This window comes from Odocoileus virginianus, unplaced genomic scaffold, assembly GCF_023699985.2.
Source record: "Odocoileus virginianus isolate 20LAN1187 ecotype Illinois unplaced genomic scaffold, Ovbor_1.2 Unplaced_Scaffold_5, whole genome shotgun sequence".
NCBI classification, from domain to species: Eukaryota; Metazoa; Chordata; class Mammalia; order Artiodactyla; family Cervidae; genus Odocoileus; species Odocoileus virginianus.
In genome coordinates, this window is record NW_027224267.1 from 2,637,205 (window position 1) to 2,653,665 (window position 16,461).

General features: G+C 59.1%; 1 protein-coding gene across 2 annotated transcripts in view; it reads right to left on the reverse strand.

Moving 5' to 3' along the window:
• Positions 1 to 458: 458 nt before the first annotated feature.
• The window catches only part of CPLX1 (complexin 1), a 42,149-nt gene continuing 26,146 nt past the window's right edge, over positions 459 to 16,461 (reverse strand). For both annotated transcript variants that reach the window (XM_020899447.2, XM_020899448.2), the window contains exons 3-4: positions 8,112 to 8,287; positions 459 to 2,169 (exon numbers count right to left, since the gene is read on the reverse strand). In XM_020899447.2, coding sequence (XP_020755106.1) covers positions 1,972 to 2,169; positions 8,112 to 8,287 — 374 coding nt within the window. In that variant the 3' untranslated portion in view covers positions 459 to 1,971. The remainder of the gene's footprint in view (positions 2,170 to 8,111; positions 8,288 to 16,461) is intronic.

A 16,461-nucleotide genomic window follows, 5' to 3' on the forward strand; every position in this document is an offset into this window, starting at 1 on the left:
CAGCAGTTCCCACAGGCACCTCGTCAGGCCTCAGCCTCTACAGACAGGACGCAGAGGCCTCTCACTGGGCCCGAGGTGTGGCCGGCATAGAAAGACCTGGGCCCGCGTCCTAGGGTGTGCAGTGCAGGAGAGGCCTGGGGTGGGGCCTGTGCTGCGGGCTGGAGACTGGGGGCGGGGGGCACTGAGGGACGGGCTGCATTTCAGGTGGAGACGACCCTGGCCGGGAGGACCTCAGGGAGAAAGGATCGGATGTGTGCGTCCAGAGCGGCAGGAGGCCCTGCCTTGGCCTCAGTGAAAGGAAAAAGGTGCTCCCATCTGGCAGGGCATGGGCTCAAGCAACAGAGCCCAAAGGGAACATCGCAGCCGGCCAGGCTCTGCCCTCCCGACAGGGCAGCACCTCAAGCACCCCAGCCCCGTCGCCTCCCAGGGAATGGACTCCAGAGGCAATGGCCAAGACGTGAAATCACTGTGGAGTTTATTGGCTGTGATTCCATCCGGAGAGAACACAGGCAGCGGCCCCGACATGCAGGAGGAGGCGCAGGCGTCGGGACAGACGGACAGAGGACGTCCACGTCTACACTAAGCTCGGCACTGGGGCGCCCCACGCGCTGAGGATGGGATGCGGGTTTCTACCAGACGCCCGGTCTGCTCAGAGCTGGCTTTTTAAAGTGTGGAAACAGGCATTAAAAAAAGACAAGGAACCCGGAGGGGTCCAGGCGCAGGGCGGACGGCGGGGGACAAAGGGCGCCAGGGGTCAGTATTGCCGTCTAGTCATATGGCTTCTCTAAGGAGCGGGGGAGGGCCGCGCCCCTGGCCCGCGACGCTGGACAGGATGAAAACTTATGTGAACAGGAAGGGCCCTGGGGACCCAGGTGACAAGCTTTCTGTCAAGATAAAACTCCTCACAGACAGAAGACCTCATTTACCTGAGATTCAACATATTGTGATGCAAATTAAACAAGAGGCCGGGGAGCGCTGGGAGGCCCACAGCCGCTTCCGGGGAGCCCGCTGGGCTGGCGGCTGGGATGCCCCGTCGAGGGCCTGCAGGGCTGAGGCGGCTGAGGGTCGGGGCTGGTCTTCGGGGCCACACACTCCGGCCGGCGCGCAGCGCTCGGCCCCCAGGCTCCGGGCCGCCTCCCGGTTCTGAGTGTTCAGAGGCTGCGGGCACCCCCACCCCCAGCAGCCTCAGAGGGACAGGAGGCGCCGGCCAGGGAAGGGGATGGGTTCGCTGCGCCCGCGGACTCTGGGGGTGGAGAGAGAGGTCAGAGAGGGTCCTCCCAAGCGTATTGCTTCGCCTCTCTTCGCGAGAACCAGCCCCGAAGCTCAGCCTTCCAGAGGCCGCGGCCGGGGGACAGACAGGTGGATGAAGAGGGTAAGGGTGCACACGGAGAGCGGTGGCGGAGATTCAGCAACGGGGGCGGGGCTTAGGAGGGGCGTACAGGCCGAACCCTGCTGGGGGAGCCCCAGGCGCCTGCGGCTCGTCCCCCCACCACCCCGGCTCACGACCGCACCCCTACTATGGCTGTGCTCCTGAGTTGGGCCCGACAGGCGTCCACCAATGGGGACCCTTTCGGTGGCCCTGGCCGCGGGCCCTGCTGGGTGGGCGGTGAGGGGCGGAGCCAGAAGGGCTTCCCGGGGCCTGGGGGCGAGTCCAGTCCACCCGCTGCCAGAAGAGCAAGGGGCTGCCCCCGCCCTCCCCCCCCCCCCCCCCCCGAGGTCTCCGGCACAGAAGGCAGCGGCCGTGGGGGGCCCGACGCGCCTCCCTCGGTGGCGGGGGCGGTTCTGGGAGCGGGTGGGCTGCGAGGTGGGCGGAGGCTCCCGAGGCGCGAGGGGGCAACGGGGCGGATGGACCTAGGGCTATGGCTTATATCGGCGTGGGGGGGCTGCGCTCTGCTCCCGGCGGCTCTTCGGGGGCCTCGCGGAGGGCGGGACCGGGGCGGGCGCGGGGCGGGCTGCTGTTCAGCCCTGGCGCTACTTCTTGAAAATGTCCTGCAGCGGCCCGGGCAGGTACTTGATGACCGTGTCCAGGATGCTCTCGTCCTCCTCCTCCGCCGCGTCCCCGCAGCCTGGCGGGATGGCTTTCTTGGGCCTCGTCAGGCTGCCCTCCGAGTTGGCCTCCAGGGCGGCCTGGGCCTCGGCCTCGCGCTCCTCCTTCTTCTTGATGCCGTACTGCGGGGAGGGCAGAGGGTCAGCGCGCGGGCCCTGACCCCGCCCCGCCCGGGAGGGTGCCTGGCGGGGTAAGGCCACCCTCCGGCCCGGGCCCCGCCCTCCTGCGGCCCCGCCTCCCGGGGACGAGGGCGCGGGTGTCAGCCCTGCCCCACGCGGCCCTCCGGTGACATGAGGCCACACTTTTATGCCAAGTATCCTCGGATGCCGCCAAGAACCCCCAGCCCTAGGAGGGGCACTCTGCATGCCCCGTGTCCCGCAGTCACTTTCAGGTGGGTGTCCTAGAACCCTACCTAGATGTGCCCTCAGCAACACCCCTGGGCACCGCCGCACACCCCCAGTTCTGGTTTCCTGTGTATCTCTCTGTCCCCAACCCTTTCCAAAAATCTCCCCTCAGATTGAAAGGAGTCCCCCCAAATTCAGGCCACCTGGAACCTCAGCATGTGACCTTGTTTGGAAACAGGATCTCTGCAGGTGTAATCAAGGTAAGAATAGAGAGGAGGCCTCCCTGCGCTCTAAATCCAGAGCTTCTTTGCAAAAGAAAAGGACACGCAGAGTAGGAAAAGAAAACGTAAAAGCTTGGGAACCACCTTGCCACTAGTCAAGGACACAAACAATGCCAGAAGCCCCCAGAAACTACAAAAGAGGATTCTCAGATTCTTGCCTACAGGTTTCAGAGGGAGAACAGTCCTGCCAACATCTTGATTTGGGACTTCTAGCCTCCAGAACCAAGAAAATTAATTTCTAGGAGACTAACACCTCACCCCAAGGCCCCCAGCACCCTCAGCAGCCCTCCTGGACCAACAAAGCCCTGAAGCCTGTGGTCAGGAGGCCACGAGACCAGGGGAAGACTTCCTGCCTTAGGACTGGTGGGACCAGGGGGGGGCCACGCTGGCCTGATGGATTGGGGACAGAGTTCGGGACCCACCCTAGCTGGGGAGGGGGTGCCCCGTGTTAGGTCTGAGGTCCTGGGTTACACAACATGGAATGTCCAGAAGCAGAGGCTGTGATGTTGGCGAAGAGAGAGTGCCGGGAAGCACACCGCTCAGGGCTGCTGGTCCCAGGAAGGGTCCCCAGGTCCGCTCATCTCTCCTCACCAGCTGCTCCTGAAGGAAGCAGTCGGCTGCCACTGGTGCTGTCGGCAGTGGAGGGGGCACCCTGGTCCTCCAAGAAGACCCTTCGCTCTGCTTCCAGATTAGGGGGGTGGTCCCACTCCCCAGCTTGCTCTGCACCCATCTCCCTCAAGGTTGTGGGGGGCTTCAGGCAGGAGGGCAAGTGCTCTTTAGCAGAGTCTGAGAGGAGGAATCCGGGCTCCTGGCCGCAGTGACCAGACCACAGCTTAGGGCCCCTGGGCACTAAGGAAGGAGGGGTAAGGGGTCTGGCCACCTTCCTCAGCAGGGGCCCTAGTGGTCTGAAGGCCCCTCTGCACCCTGGACGAGTCAGGAGCTTGGGAAGGGTCTCCAGGGTAGGGGGGAGGGCTCAGGGCAACTGACCAAGAGGGCCTCCCCCCTGAGCATGGACACCAGGTCAGCCCAGGGCAGAGTGCGACGAGCCAGCCTGACGGCAGCCACTCCAAGGGGCACAGCCCTCTTCCTGGGTCACCACAGAGGCCGGTGCTCTGATTCAGGGAGGGACGTGCAGGGTGGAGAGACACACCGCCAGGAATTAGGTCAGACCAGAGAAAGCCTCCCTCCAGCCAGAGGCGCAGAGCCCAGCAGTTTCCACAGCCACAGGATGTCTGTCCCCAACTGCGGCACAGGTCTGTGCGCTGGACCCAGGAGGCCGTGGTGGCCAAAGCCCCCCCACACACTCAGCAGAGGCACACACACATGCTCAGGGGGACACATGGTGCTGGCAGAACAGGTGGGTGGCAAGGGGACACACACGTACGGGTAGGAACACATGGTAGGGTCAGGCAGGAGGTCAGGGAGGGACCTGTGTCACAGTTGTCCCCGCTAGGGTCCAGGAAGGAGACCCCAGGCCCCGAGCCAGTCGCTCCACTGAGGCTAAAAGCCATTCTGAGCCTAAGCCACTCTGGGCAAACCTGAGGGCCACCTTACTCGTGGGGTCTCTCCCAGAGCCTGGCTCTGATGTGGTCTGGCTGAGCGCCTGTCTGAAAGCCCAACTCTCCCCCAGTCGCCCCATCCCAAACCCCTCCCTCCACCCTCCTCAACCACTCAGACGGTACCACTGAGGCCCAGGCTGCCAGCGCCCTGGGCAAAGCAGCGCTCCCTAACGGTGAGTCACTGATGTGCCCACAGCCTGTTATTCTCAGCACAAACCTGGGCCGTGGGAGCCAGGTCGACTAGGACCTGCCAGCCCAGCGCTGGCTGGAGGGTGGTTCTGGCTCAGAGTCGCTGAACGTGGGTGGCTGGAAACACCAAACCCGGCGGTGCGGTGTAAACCTGAAGGCGGGGGTGCAGACCAGGAAGCGGGGACCAGATGACACAGGCGGGCCAGTCTCCCCCGACCCGGACACGCGCAGTGCGTCATGACGTCATTACGCGCGGGGCGGGGGGGGGAGGCACCGCCCACCAGCCCGCAGAGGCGAGGAGACCCAAACACAGATGAGGTCCCCCAGGGAGCTGGGGCACGTGGCCTGGTCTGACCCCTCGGCCCCCGTGTGAGGGACCCCCACCCTCTTCCTTGACCACTCGTGAGGTCAGGGGTGGGGGCATGGGGCATACCACGGGGCACCCCACCCCAGACACCAGGAAGGGGCTGCAGCAAGCGGGTCTGGAGCCTGGGAGCCAGCGAGGGCCATTGGGGGAGCCGCCCCTAAAGGTCAGGGGTCCCAACCTGCGGGGAGCAGGAGGGCGGGAGGGGGTCGCCTTGGAAGGCCGGGTAGAGAACGGCTCTGCAGCCATGGGGGACCAGGCAGGGCCAGGGGACGTGATGGGGGGCTTTGTCGGTGAGTAGGGGGATCCAGGCGCTGAGCTCATTGTCAGGATGTCTGGGGAGAGAGGGCAGCAGTGGCCACCACCCTGGGTGGCCGGGGCAGCCTGACCTCCCACGGCCACGCTGTCCACCTCTGGGGTCTTGGGGGCACGGTGGGCTCCCTTCTGTTGAACTGGAGACTCCTTGGAGGAGGTGACCAAATTCTTGGAGACCAGCGCTGAGGCTGTGAGCACCTGGAGCTTTGGAGCTCTAACATCCAGAGTGCATCAGACCCTGAGCTGCCTCCGACCTGTGAATGGGGGTGCTCACCATCAGCCTGTCTCCCCTGCACACCCCCAAGGCCCAGCCCCCACCTGTCAGACTCAGTTGCATGTGTCGGTATGCTCCCCAACACACCACACCTTCCCTGCAGGTTGCCCCCCAGGACCAAGCCCTGGCCCCCTAGTCCGCCTAATCCTCTGACTGCAGAAGCTGTGCTTGGGCCAGTAAGGAAACTGCAGCCCCAGCCCTAGGGTGGGGTGGGGCCCGGCTCTGACCCCTGCCCTGGCAACTGAAATCAGCAGACACCATCGTGCCCCCTGGGTGGGTGAGACCAGACCCTGGACGTGCCCAGGAAAGAGGCCTGGGCCTGGCGGGGAGACCGGCCGCTGTGGCTGATGGAGCCATGGTAGGTCTGGGGACTGCCAGGGTCCAGGAGCAACCTGGGGTCTGTGGAGGCAGTTCAGAAGCAAAGGCACTCAGCCCACCCATGGGGGTCCCAGATGGGGGCGATGCTTGTCTGAGGAAGCAGGACCACTGGCCAAGCGACCCCCGGGGCACCAGGCTAGGGGGCCTTGGGGCTGGCTGCAGCCTTCCATGTGGTGGCCCTGAAAGCTGGGGTCCTGAGGGTGGAGGTGATGAGGGTCGCCCTGCCCCCTGGCCTCCCATGGAACTGCCTTTAGGGTGGGGACACATTCCCCATTTTCACTGGGACTCACTTTGTGACTTGTAAGTCCCACTCGATTCCCTGAGCAAGAAAAGGACCCTGGAGCTAATGCCTGTTCACTCACTTGTTCACTCACTCACTTGTTTGCTCGGCATACAACGGCCAAGTGCAGTCAGAGTTCCTGCCCTCCCTGCGGGGGATGGACAGTGAACAGTAAACCAGTAAAAAGTATGTGTCAGATGAAGGCTGGCTTCTCAGGTGGCTCAGTGGTAAAGAATCTGCCTGCCAAAGCAGGAGGACACAGGAGACTGAGGTTGATCCCTGGGTAGGGAAGATCCCTGGAGGAGGAAAAGGCAACCCACTCTAGTATTCTTGCCTGGAGAATCCCATGGATGGAGGAGCCTGGTGGGGTCACAGAGAGTTGGATACTACTGAGTGAGAAAGCATGCACCCAGATGAAGGCAAGTGCAGAGCAAGATAAGACAGGAGAGGAGTGTGGAGGGGACAGGGAGGCAGAGCCTCAGGGAGCCCCGGAGGGGAGCAGCCAAGCAAAGGCCCTGGGGCAGTGGGAGCCCTGAGGGGCAGTGTCCCCATGGCCCTGGGGCTGGGGCCCGGGGTAGATGGGGCAGAAGGGACTTCTATTAAAGGCAGAATGAGTGGGGTATCTCTACCTTCTGACCCCTCCCCGCCCATGGCTGCCTGCCTCTCTGCTGTCTGTGTGCTCTTCCTGGCTCTTCCCCAAACAGCTCTGAAAGTCTTGAGGTTGGTCCTGGGGGTGAGGGTCTCATGAGCTGCCGCCCCAGCACAATCAACTTGAACTTTCTGCCCAGAAGGGTGTCCAGTGACCAGTGATGGGACACCAGGGGGCACCCCCATGCCCCCATCAACATAGGGGACCCCTCATAAGCCCAGAGACCTGCAGGCGCCCACTTGTGTCCTCACCGCAGCTCTGGTGTCAGGCAGAGGCCCTGCGAACCAAGCAGGGGGGTGGGTCCTGGGGACTGAGCCGTCCCCCCTACAGCCCTAGCGTCTTGCCGGTCTAGGGTTGGGGACTGTTGGAGATGCCCTCTGGAGGACCCCTCCGCCTGCTCCCAGCCCCCTTCCACAGGCTTCATCCACAGTGTCTAGAAACACTTCCCCCAGGGCCCAGAGATGGGAGTGTCAGGGTGGGGGGCAGGACAGAACTGAGAGGCAGCACCCCCAAACTGAGTCCCCCCCCGGTCTCTGGGTGGAGGTGCCTGGCCCGTGTGGGGCCAAGAGTGGTGGGCAAGGCCCAAGACGCTGTGGACTGTGGGAGACCATGTGGTTCAGGACATCATGGGGCCCTAGGGAGGGCCCTTCATTCTCCACCTGGCCCGCAGGCCAGCCCACCCTGAAGGAGGCCGGAGCAGCCGTCCATGCCTGCCCTTCTGACCCACGAGCTGGATGGGCACTTGAGGATGGGCAGTGGACAGGCCCCTGGGGCCCCAGCTGACAGCCTCATGTGTCTACCCCTGCTCTGGCCTCAGGTCCCCGCGGGTGTATCATGCCCTGCGCACAGAGGAAGGTGCCAGAGGGTTCTGGAAAGATGGCCTCCAGCTCCCAGCCCACCCCCATCCAGCCCACACAGCCACAGACCTGCCCCCCAACACCCTGTCGTTCACCTCGGGGGTCTGAGGCCCACCTGGGTGTGGTCAGGGGCATCCTCCAGCCCGTGACGATTCACCCACCTGTGGCCCACTGGGTGGGCCAGCCCCTGACCGCCCTGCTCCTCCTCTCCAGAAGGGCCTGCCCTCCAAGTCTGTGGTGGCAATCCTGGGGGCAGCCACGGGAGCTTGTCCTGCAGAAGCCAGCACCCTAGCCCAGGATCCTAGGAGGATGGGGTCCAGCCCCTGCCATCGGGGCCAGAAGGGCTCGGGCCGCAGGGCAAGCCCAGGCCTGGTGAGCATGTGCAAACGTGCACGCGGGGGCGTGGGATCTCGCCCGCCCGCCCCCCTCCCCGGGGGTCCCTCTCGGAGGTCAGTTCTGCGAGCTTCGGAGGAGGGGGCCGGCAGCCCAGCCAGGCTCCACTCGGCCCTCCCACAGGCAGCCCCCGCCCCAGCCCTTCCCCGTCCCCCATCCGCGCAGGCGGTGCGGGGCCCACCTTGTCGCGGATGCCCTGCCGCATGGCCTCACGCTCCGCCTCCATCTTGGCGTACTTGGCCTTGCGCTCCTCCTCCTCCTGCCGCAAAGCCTCCTGCCGCTCCTCCTCCTTCTTGGCGGCGTCAGGGTCCTTCTCCTCGTCGCCCCCAAGCATCTTGCCCATGTCCTTGGTGGCCCCTGGGCACAGGAAGGCAGGAGTCAGGCCAGGCCCGCCTTCTCCTTGCCCTGCCCTGCCAGGCTCTCCGGTCCAGCAGGCTGGTGGCCCCCAGTGTGGATCGGAGGAGGCTTTGTCTGTTCGGGTGCGACTGCACGACGGTACCCGCAGGCCTCTCTGCTGTGGCTATGTGTGTAGTTTTGTGTATGTGGTTGGTGTGTGTGTCTGCATGTAGTTGTGTGTGTGTGTGTCTGTGGGTGATTTTTGTGTCTGTGGGTGGTTGTGTGTGTGTCTGTGGTTGTGTGTGTGTCTGTGGTTGTGTGTGTCTGTGAGTGGTTGTATATGTGCGTGTGTGGTTGTATGTGTCTATGGTTGTGTGTGTGTCTGGGTGGCTGTGTGTGTGCCTGTGGGTGGTCATGTGTCTGTGAGTGGTTGTGTGTGTGTCTGGTTGTGTGTGTTTCTATGGGTGGCTCTGTGTGGGGCTTTGTGTATGTGGTTGTGTGTGTGTGTCTGTCTGGTTTTGTGTGTGTGGTTGTGTTTGTGTGTGGGGGTGGTTGTGTGTGTGTGTGTTTCTGTGGGTGGTTGTGTGCATGTCCGTGGTTGTGTGTGTCTGTGGTTTTGTGTGTGGTTGCGTTTGTGTTCCTGTATGTGGTTGCTGTGCATGTCTGCATGTAGTTGTATGTGTGTACGTCTGCGGGTGGTTGTGTGGTTGTGTCTGGTTTTGTGTGTGTGGTTGTGTCTGTGTGTGGGGGTGGTTGTGTGTGTCTGTGGGTGTGTGTTTGTGTGCCTGTGTGTGGTTGTGCGTGGGGGGTGGCAGTGTGTATGCACGGTTGTGTGTGTGTGCCTGTGTGTGGTGTGTGTCTCTTGGTGGCTGTGTCTGTGTCTGTGCGGTTGTATGGCGTGTGTGTTGTCTGGGTCCCGGGTGCAGCAGGGCCTCCGCCTCTGTTGGCTGGTAGGGTGGCTGAGTGTGTGGCTGTGTAGCGGGGCGGGGCGGCCCTGGTTCAGAACTGCTGGCGGCGGTGTGTGGCAGCCCCAAGGCCCTAATTTGTCTGCCTCGCCAGCTGCCGCTTTGCTCATGAGCGCCTGATTCACCGGCGACAGCAAACACCTCCTCAGATGCCCCTGTGGCTCAGCCCCGGGACAGACGTGTAATCACGGCTGCAGCCCCCGACGCAGGGGCACCGCGGGGAGAGGGCATAGTGGTCAGCGCTGGGCGTCAGCCGCTCTCAGGCCGGGCGGCCGGCCCTGTAGGAGCGCCCTGCACCCTGCACACCGCCAGCAGCAGTGAGCCCCATGTGCTCCCTGGGAACCAGCCCGCATTCTGAGGGGCCCGTGGCCCAGGTTGTCTGGTCTCTGCCGGGCCCACTCTGTCCTCTCATCCTGGGATGGCCCCTCCCAGGCGCAGCTGGAGGCTGGCTTAGTCCACACCCTGGGAATGGGGGGGTCTGACTGGGTCCATGCAGCTCAGAACCCGGAGAGACTCTGGCCTGCGGACACCTGCGGGTCTCCACCTCCACCCCCATTGGGCAGAAGGAGCCTGGTGGTGGGAAGGCGGCAGCAGCCCGTTGAGTGCTCTGAGCTGAAATCTAGACGTCTGTGGGGCTGGCCTTCCCAGCTGCTGAGACTACTGCCAGATCATGGGGTCACTGTGGGGGCAGGGAGCCCGGCCGACTGGGCTTGGCCAGTGGCACAGCTCCAGATGAGGACAGAAACCAGGAGCCTCACATCAGTTTCCACCCACGTCTGCAAAATTCTGCAAAGGAGACTGTCAGCCAGTGGCTGGAGCGAAACTGGGTCAGGAGCAAAGCTGCAGACTCGCTGTTCTCGGCTCCTAGGACAGGCGGCCGGATCTCTCTGCCTCGCGGCCTGTTGTCCCGGCAGGCAGTGCTGGCGGGGGCAGTGGGGGGGGCTGGGCAGGAGAGCCCCAACCCTGAGCAGCTGTGACCTTCCCAGCCTCCCTGGCAGAGGGGCCACCTACAGCATTGTTGGGCGGCCTTTACACAGATCTCCCCTCTTGACCAAGCTCATTCACACTAAAGTGAGAGTGACTGATAGCTCGCTCTTCTGCATGGAGAGGACTGGCATGGAAGGCAGAGGTATGTGAACAGTCTCGTCTGCATCTCTCTTCCGGTGGAAAGTGCGCAGAGGCTGGGATGGGGGCTGGAGGGGCCACGCCGACTGGGTGATTTGGGTCCCCAAACCTGCTCCTCCAATGCACCATGTGCACTCTAGGCCTAGTGATCACATAGGCATCTACTGAGCACCAGCTATGTGCAGAGCTCTGCACACCAGGTGAACTGGCCTTGCCCCCACTGGAGCTCTGGGCTGGTCCGCCCCACCTGCCTGGGAGTCAGAGAAGGCTCAGGAGAGCGATCCAGCAAACCAAGGGTGCTCCAGGAGGCTGGTGGCCTCTCCCAGGCCGGGGGCAGGAGACCAGAGGTCAACCCACCATGGTGAGATGGTGCCAGCACCGATGCCAGGACTTCCCTGTGCTCTCTACCCATGCCCCCGATCCTGCCTCCACGCGGCGCCCCCACGCCGCCTTCACAGCGTTTGCAGGTGAGCTGTCCCACGTGGTCGCACTCAAGGCCCAGACAGACAGCCGCAGCCCGAGCCTCCCGAATCCAGGACTTGTTGGCCACATGAGGGGTGCAGGAGCTGACACCATCCATCCCTCACTCTTGTCTGAGCCTCTGTTGCCTGGGTGACTCAGCAGGGGAGTGCCAGGGCGGGAGTAGCCGATCCCACCCCCCCTCGACAGTCAGGTAAAGCCCCCAGGAACGACTTCAGTGCAGGATGAGGCATGGGCAATTTTCTCCCCTGGAGCAGGTCCCATACTTGGGCGGGCAGGTTGTGCACAAACCCAACAATGAGAGCGAGCTCTCTAGAACAGTGCTCACAAAGGCCCTGTCCAGGAGACACCTCGAGGGAGAAGCAGGAGGAGGTGGGACGCCCTGCCCAGTGGCCCATGTCGGGGGACACAGTGCAGTGCTACAGGGGAAGGGGGCCAAGTGATCCAAGTGGACAAGCCACCTGCAGACACAGACTCACAGACGTGGGACCTGCACACGTCAGTGACAGAGGGCCGCAGAGCCCTGAGAGAAGAGCCCTGGTTCCCGGGGCAAATGAGCTCCTTTGGGGAAGCGTGAACCTGGATTCACATAACACCACAAATTTTTATTAGTTATTAGTCTGAACATCAACCCAAAATAAAAGTGGGCGAAGATAAACAGCCCTCCCCGCCCTCAATCAGTTTTGTGATCCCACACAGCATGCGTCGTTACCTGAAGTGACCTGATATGCTTTTTGGCTTCTTTATTGTCAGCCTCTGCCAACAGAAGGTCGGCGCCAGGAGAGAAGGGATGCTGACCAGCACTGGGCTGTCCTCCCTACGACTGGAACAGTGCCAGACACAAGGCAGGCACTCACTGAATACTTGGCAAATAACGAGTTTTAAACATTTAACAGCTATGCATCATGTACTCAGCCACAAACAAAACCTTAGCAAACCCTTCAGCTAACATCATGGTCCATGTGAAATACTGAATCCTTGCCTCAGCTCACTAATAAGCAAAGGACATTACAGTCCCCTTGTACTGGAGGGCTTGGCCATTGGACTAAGACAAGAAAAGACACAGAGGCATAAAGATAGAAAAGGAAGAAGTAAAACTGTCTTTGTTAACAAATAACATATGATCTGTGTAGAAAAAGTTGAAGGAGTCTGCAAAACCATGCTAGGACGAAAAGGTGGATCTAGCAAACTCACAAAATCAATAAGCAACAAACAAAGGGTTGCTATGTATTAGCAGCTAACAAGTGGGAAATGAAGTTTGAAAAACAATTCCATTAGCAATACTGAGAAAAATATAAAATATCTATGACTATATTTTTAATAGGTGTGGAAGCCTGTTTTACCTAAAACGATAGAACTGTTGAAAGAAATTTTAAAAGACCTAAATGAATAGGGAGAGACACCATGTTCATGGGCTCAGCATCACTATGATGTCAATTTTCCCTGGATTGATCTATGGATTCAGTGCAATCCCAAACAAAATGCAAATAGGCTTTTTGAGCAAATCTACCAGCTGATTCTAAACTTTATATGGAAATGGCAAAAGACCTAGAAGAGGCAAAACAGTTTTGCAAAAGAACAACTTTAGAGGACCCACCCTTCCTGTTTCCAAGGTCTACTGTAATGAAGAAAGTGTGATATTGACAGGAGACTGGACGTGTGGACCCATGGAACAGGATAAATGGTCCAGAAATAAACCCACTTGTGTATGTTCGAGTGAGTTTCTGACAAAGCCACGAAGATAACTCAGTGAAGAAAGACCAATCTTTGCACAAGCAGCACTGAAACAACGAGGTATTCCTTTGCAAACAAGCAAACATACAAATGTCTGCTGTAAACTCACACCTTATATAAAGCTCAGTAATAGACCTTGTGGAAAAGATAAGAATATAAAATTTCAAGAAGAAAGCATAAGAGAAAAATCTTTGTGACTTTGCTTACGTAAGTGACAAAAAAGCATGAGGCTTAAAAGAAAAAATTGATAGATTGGACTTCATCAACAAAAACTTTTGTTCATAAGACACTGTTAAAAAAAAAGAAAAAAGGCAAGGCCGAGAGAATATGTTTGCAGACCATTGGTCTGATAAAGCCTTATACCCAGTAAAGAACTCTTACAATCCAAGGATAAGAGCACAGACCACTGATTTTAAAAACAGACAACAGATCTGAGTAGACACTTTGCCAGAGAAGAGATACAGATGGCAAGTAAGCACCTGAAAAGATGTGCTCCACAAAGAGCTGACCAACAGGGTACAAACTGAACTCAGGGGCAAGACCTCCAGGCACCCACTTGAATGTCCTGGACTGAAGACGGCAGGTGCCAGGAGGCTGGGGAGGAACCGGGACCCTAGCCCAGCACCACTGGGGTGCTGCTGGCACGGCAGCTGGAAGACAGCCTGGCTGTTTCCTACGATTAAACGCGCATCGCCCACATGACCCAGCAATCCCACTCCTTGGAGTTTGCCCAGAGAAGCAGAGACGCAGGTTCACATGTGTGTGCGGCCTGATCTGCATGAGCCCAGACAAGGGGGGCCCTCAACACCTGTCAGCAGGTGAATGGATGTGGAGGCCAGGCCATCCGTCCAGGGACACTGAGGTTCTTGGCCACATGGAGGAGTCTCACAACCTTTATGGAGTATGAACAGCCAGGCACAAGTTATATGATTTCATTTATATAAACAGAAGTGTGAATTGGTATATGGTGACCACAAGCGCGTCAGGGATTCCTGGGCCCAGGGCTGGGGTGGGGACTGCAAAGGACCATGCCATAGCCAGAACCCAGAGGACCAGGCAGTCCCGGGCAGTACTCAGCGTCAACCACGTCAAAACCAAACTGAGGTAAAACCCTGACAAATGACCAATAGGAGCTGGTACACAGTCCATCTCCCCCAAACATCACCCGGTCAGATTACAAATACTAAAAAGATGACCAGACCCATAACTTTGTAAATTTGAGTTTTAGAAATATGTACTTAATTAACGCTTAAGTTGAAGAGGAAATAAAAACTGAAATTGTAAAAACTCTTAAAAAGCAAAGAAAAATAAGCATTTTCTGTCTAAACTTAGGATCCATGGCTAAAACTGTTTTGGAGAAAAAACTAGCCTTTAATTTTAAAGACGAAAAGAGAAAGTATAGGGACTTCATTATTACCTTTAAATAATTAAAACAATAAACAACCCAAAATAAGGCAAAGAGGATTAATAAAAACAATAGCTGTAACTACAGAGGAAAAGGACCAACGTGAGTGGATAACCCTGCTCCCATGAAATCTGCAGCATGGACGCAGGCCTCCTGTAAATGGTCAGCATTGTTTTGAAGGGTTGATCAAGTCTCAGAGGAGATAAACCAAGAAGTACTGCACTATAAAAAGAGATGGAATTCTCTCTTCACACCCATCTCTTTTGCCAGTGATGTGATCACGTAAGTAAGTAATGCTCAGTCGTGCCTGACTCTGTGCGACCCCATGGACTGCAGCCCACCAAGCTCCTCTGTCCATGAAATTTTCCAAGCAAGGATACTGGAGTGGGTTGCCATTTCCTTCTCCAGGGTATCTTCCTAACCCAGGGATCGAACCCAGGTCTCCTGCACTGCAGGCAGATTCTTTACCAACTGAGCTACAAGGGAAGCCCAAAGAAACTCATGACATGTCAGTGAAAACCCACCAAAACTAATCACGGAAAGTGGTAGAATGGTAAGTGCAATATTTATGGATAAAACTTAATTTAAAACTTCACCTCATACTATTAGAAACAAGCTAGAAACATCAGTGGAGACAGTGGTCTACTTACAGTAATTATTTAAACATAAAAAACACTCAGGAATATGTTTAACAGAGAACTCTATGGTGGGTTTCCCTGGTGGAGCAGTGGATAAGAACCCACCTGCCAATGCAGGAGACACAGGTTTGATCCCACAGGCCACAAAGCAAGTAAGCCCAAGAGCCACCATGGGAGCCACCACAGGAGCCGTCACGAGAACCACCACAGGGGCCACCACGAGCAGTCACCACAGGAGCCGCCATGAGAGCCGCCACAGGAGCCGCCACGGGAGCCACCACAGGAGCGGTGACGGGAGCCACCACAGGAGCCGCCACGGCAGCCACCATGAGAACCACCACAAGGAGCTGCCACGGGAGCCGCCATGAGAGCCGCCACAGGAGCCGCCACAGGAGCCATCACAGGAGCTGCCATGAGCAGTCACCATAGGAGCCGCCATGAGAGCCGCCATGAGAGCCGCCACAGGAGCCGCCACGGGAGCTGCCATGAGCAGTCACCATAGGAGCCGCCATGAGAGCCGCCACAGGAGCCATCACAGGAGCTGCCATGAGCAGTCACCATAGGAGCCGCCATGAGAGCCGCCACAGGAGCCGCCACGGGAGCTGCCATGAGCAGTCACCATAGGAGCCGCCATGAGAGCCGCCACAGGAGCCGCCACGGGAGCCGCCACAGGAGCCACCACTAGAAGCCCGTGTGCTACAGTGATGAGGAGCCCCCACTTGCCACAGCTAGAGAAGCCCATACTGCAATGGAGACCCAGCCCAGCCAAAGATTAACAAACAAAGATAAAAAGAGAGGGAAATCTGTGGCTCCTTCACTTCCCTAAAGGTGACGGCTCGGCACAGACACCCAAGACCCCAGGGGCCCCAGGGAAGGCACGTCGGGAAGGGCCGGCTCCTCCCAAGTCAGCGTGGGACCATGTGCAGCCTGCTCACACTGCCACTGCCACGAAAACTCCACAATCTTCCTGCCTTGGGGGTCTGCATGAAGTTAAGCACCATGCGGCAGATCGGACCTCAGAGGAGAGCTGATTCAGGTCCCTTTAGGATGGAAACTGTCTCTGCTGTGGTCCCGGAGACAGCAAGGAGGTCACCGACTAGAGACCCTTTAAGTGGGGAGCCCAGGAACGGGCCCCAGGGTCTGTGGGAGGTGTGCTCCTGGTGGCGCAGGCTGACAGGCACACTCTTAAGCCCCTTCAGAGCCTACCCGCCCATCCACCCGCTGGCCTCCTACCTCCTCCCAACAAGCTGCACCCCTCCTTGGGGAGCCACGACCCGTGGCTGCTCACTGGCCAGTTTGTTTTGGCCGTGGCCCCGGCAGACGGCGGGACACAAGGCTCCACCTCGGGCAAACGGCCACGCAGGCCTGGTGCCCCACGTCAGGGGTCCCAGGGGCCCATGAGCGGGAAGAGCCCCACATAGCACCAGGGCCCGGTGCAGACGAGGAGGAAAAGGCCTGTGTGTGGGCTTAGACACTTCTTCATTGACTGTCTAAAGATAGAAAAAGAAGGGCATGTTACAAACGAGGTTCGCACCAAACCGAAATCCTCAACGAACAAACAAAAACCAGCCCGCGTTTTCTCCAGACTCTCATGGAACATTCACCAAGGGCAGCTGAATGTTCGTCCACACCACAGTGAGCACCCACGTCACACGATTGGAGTGGCCGTTATTTAAAACACACACCAAACCCAAACTGTCCCAGGAAGCAGCAAGCGTTGGCCAGGACCTGGAGCCCCTGGGACCCTGAGCCCTGTCGGCGGGGGCTTAGAGTGGGGCAGGTGCGGCAGAGCAGTGCGGAGCTTCCCCAGATTCAGCTCAGAACTTCCACAGGGCGGAGCAGAGCGCC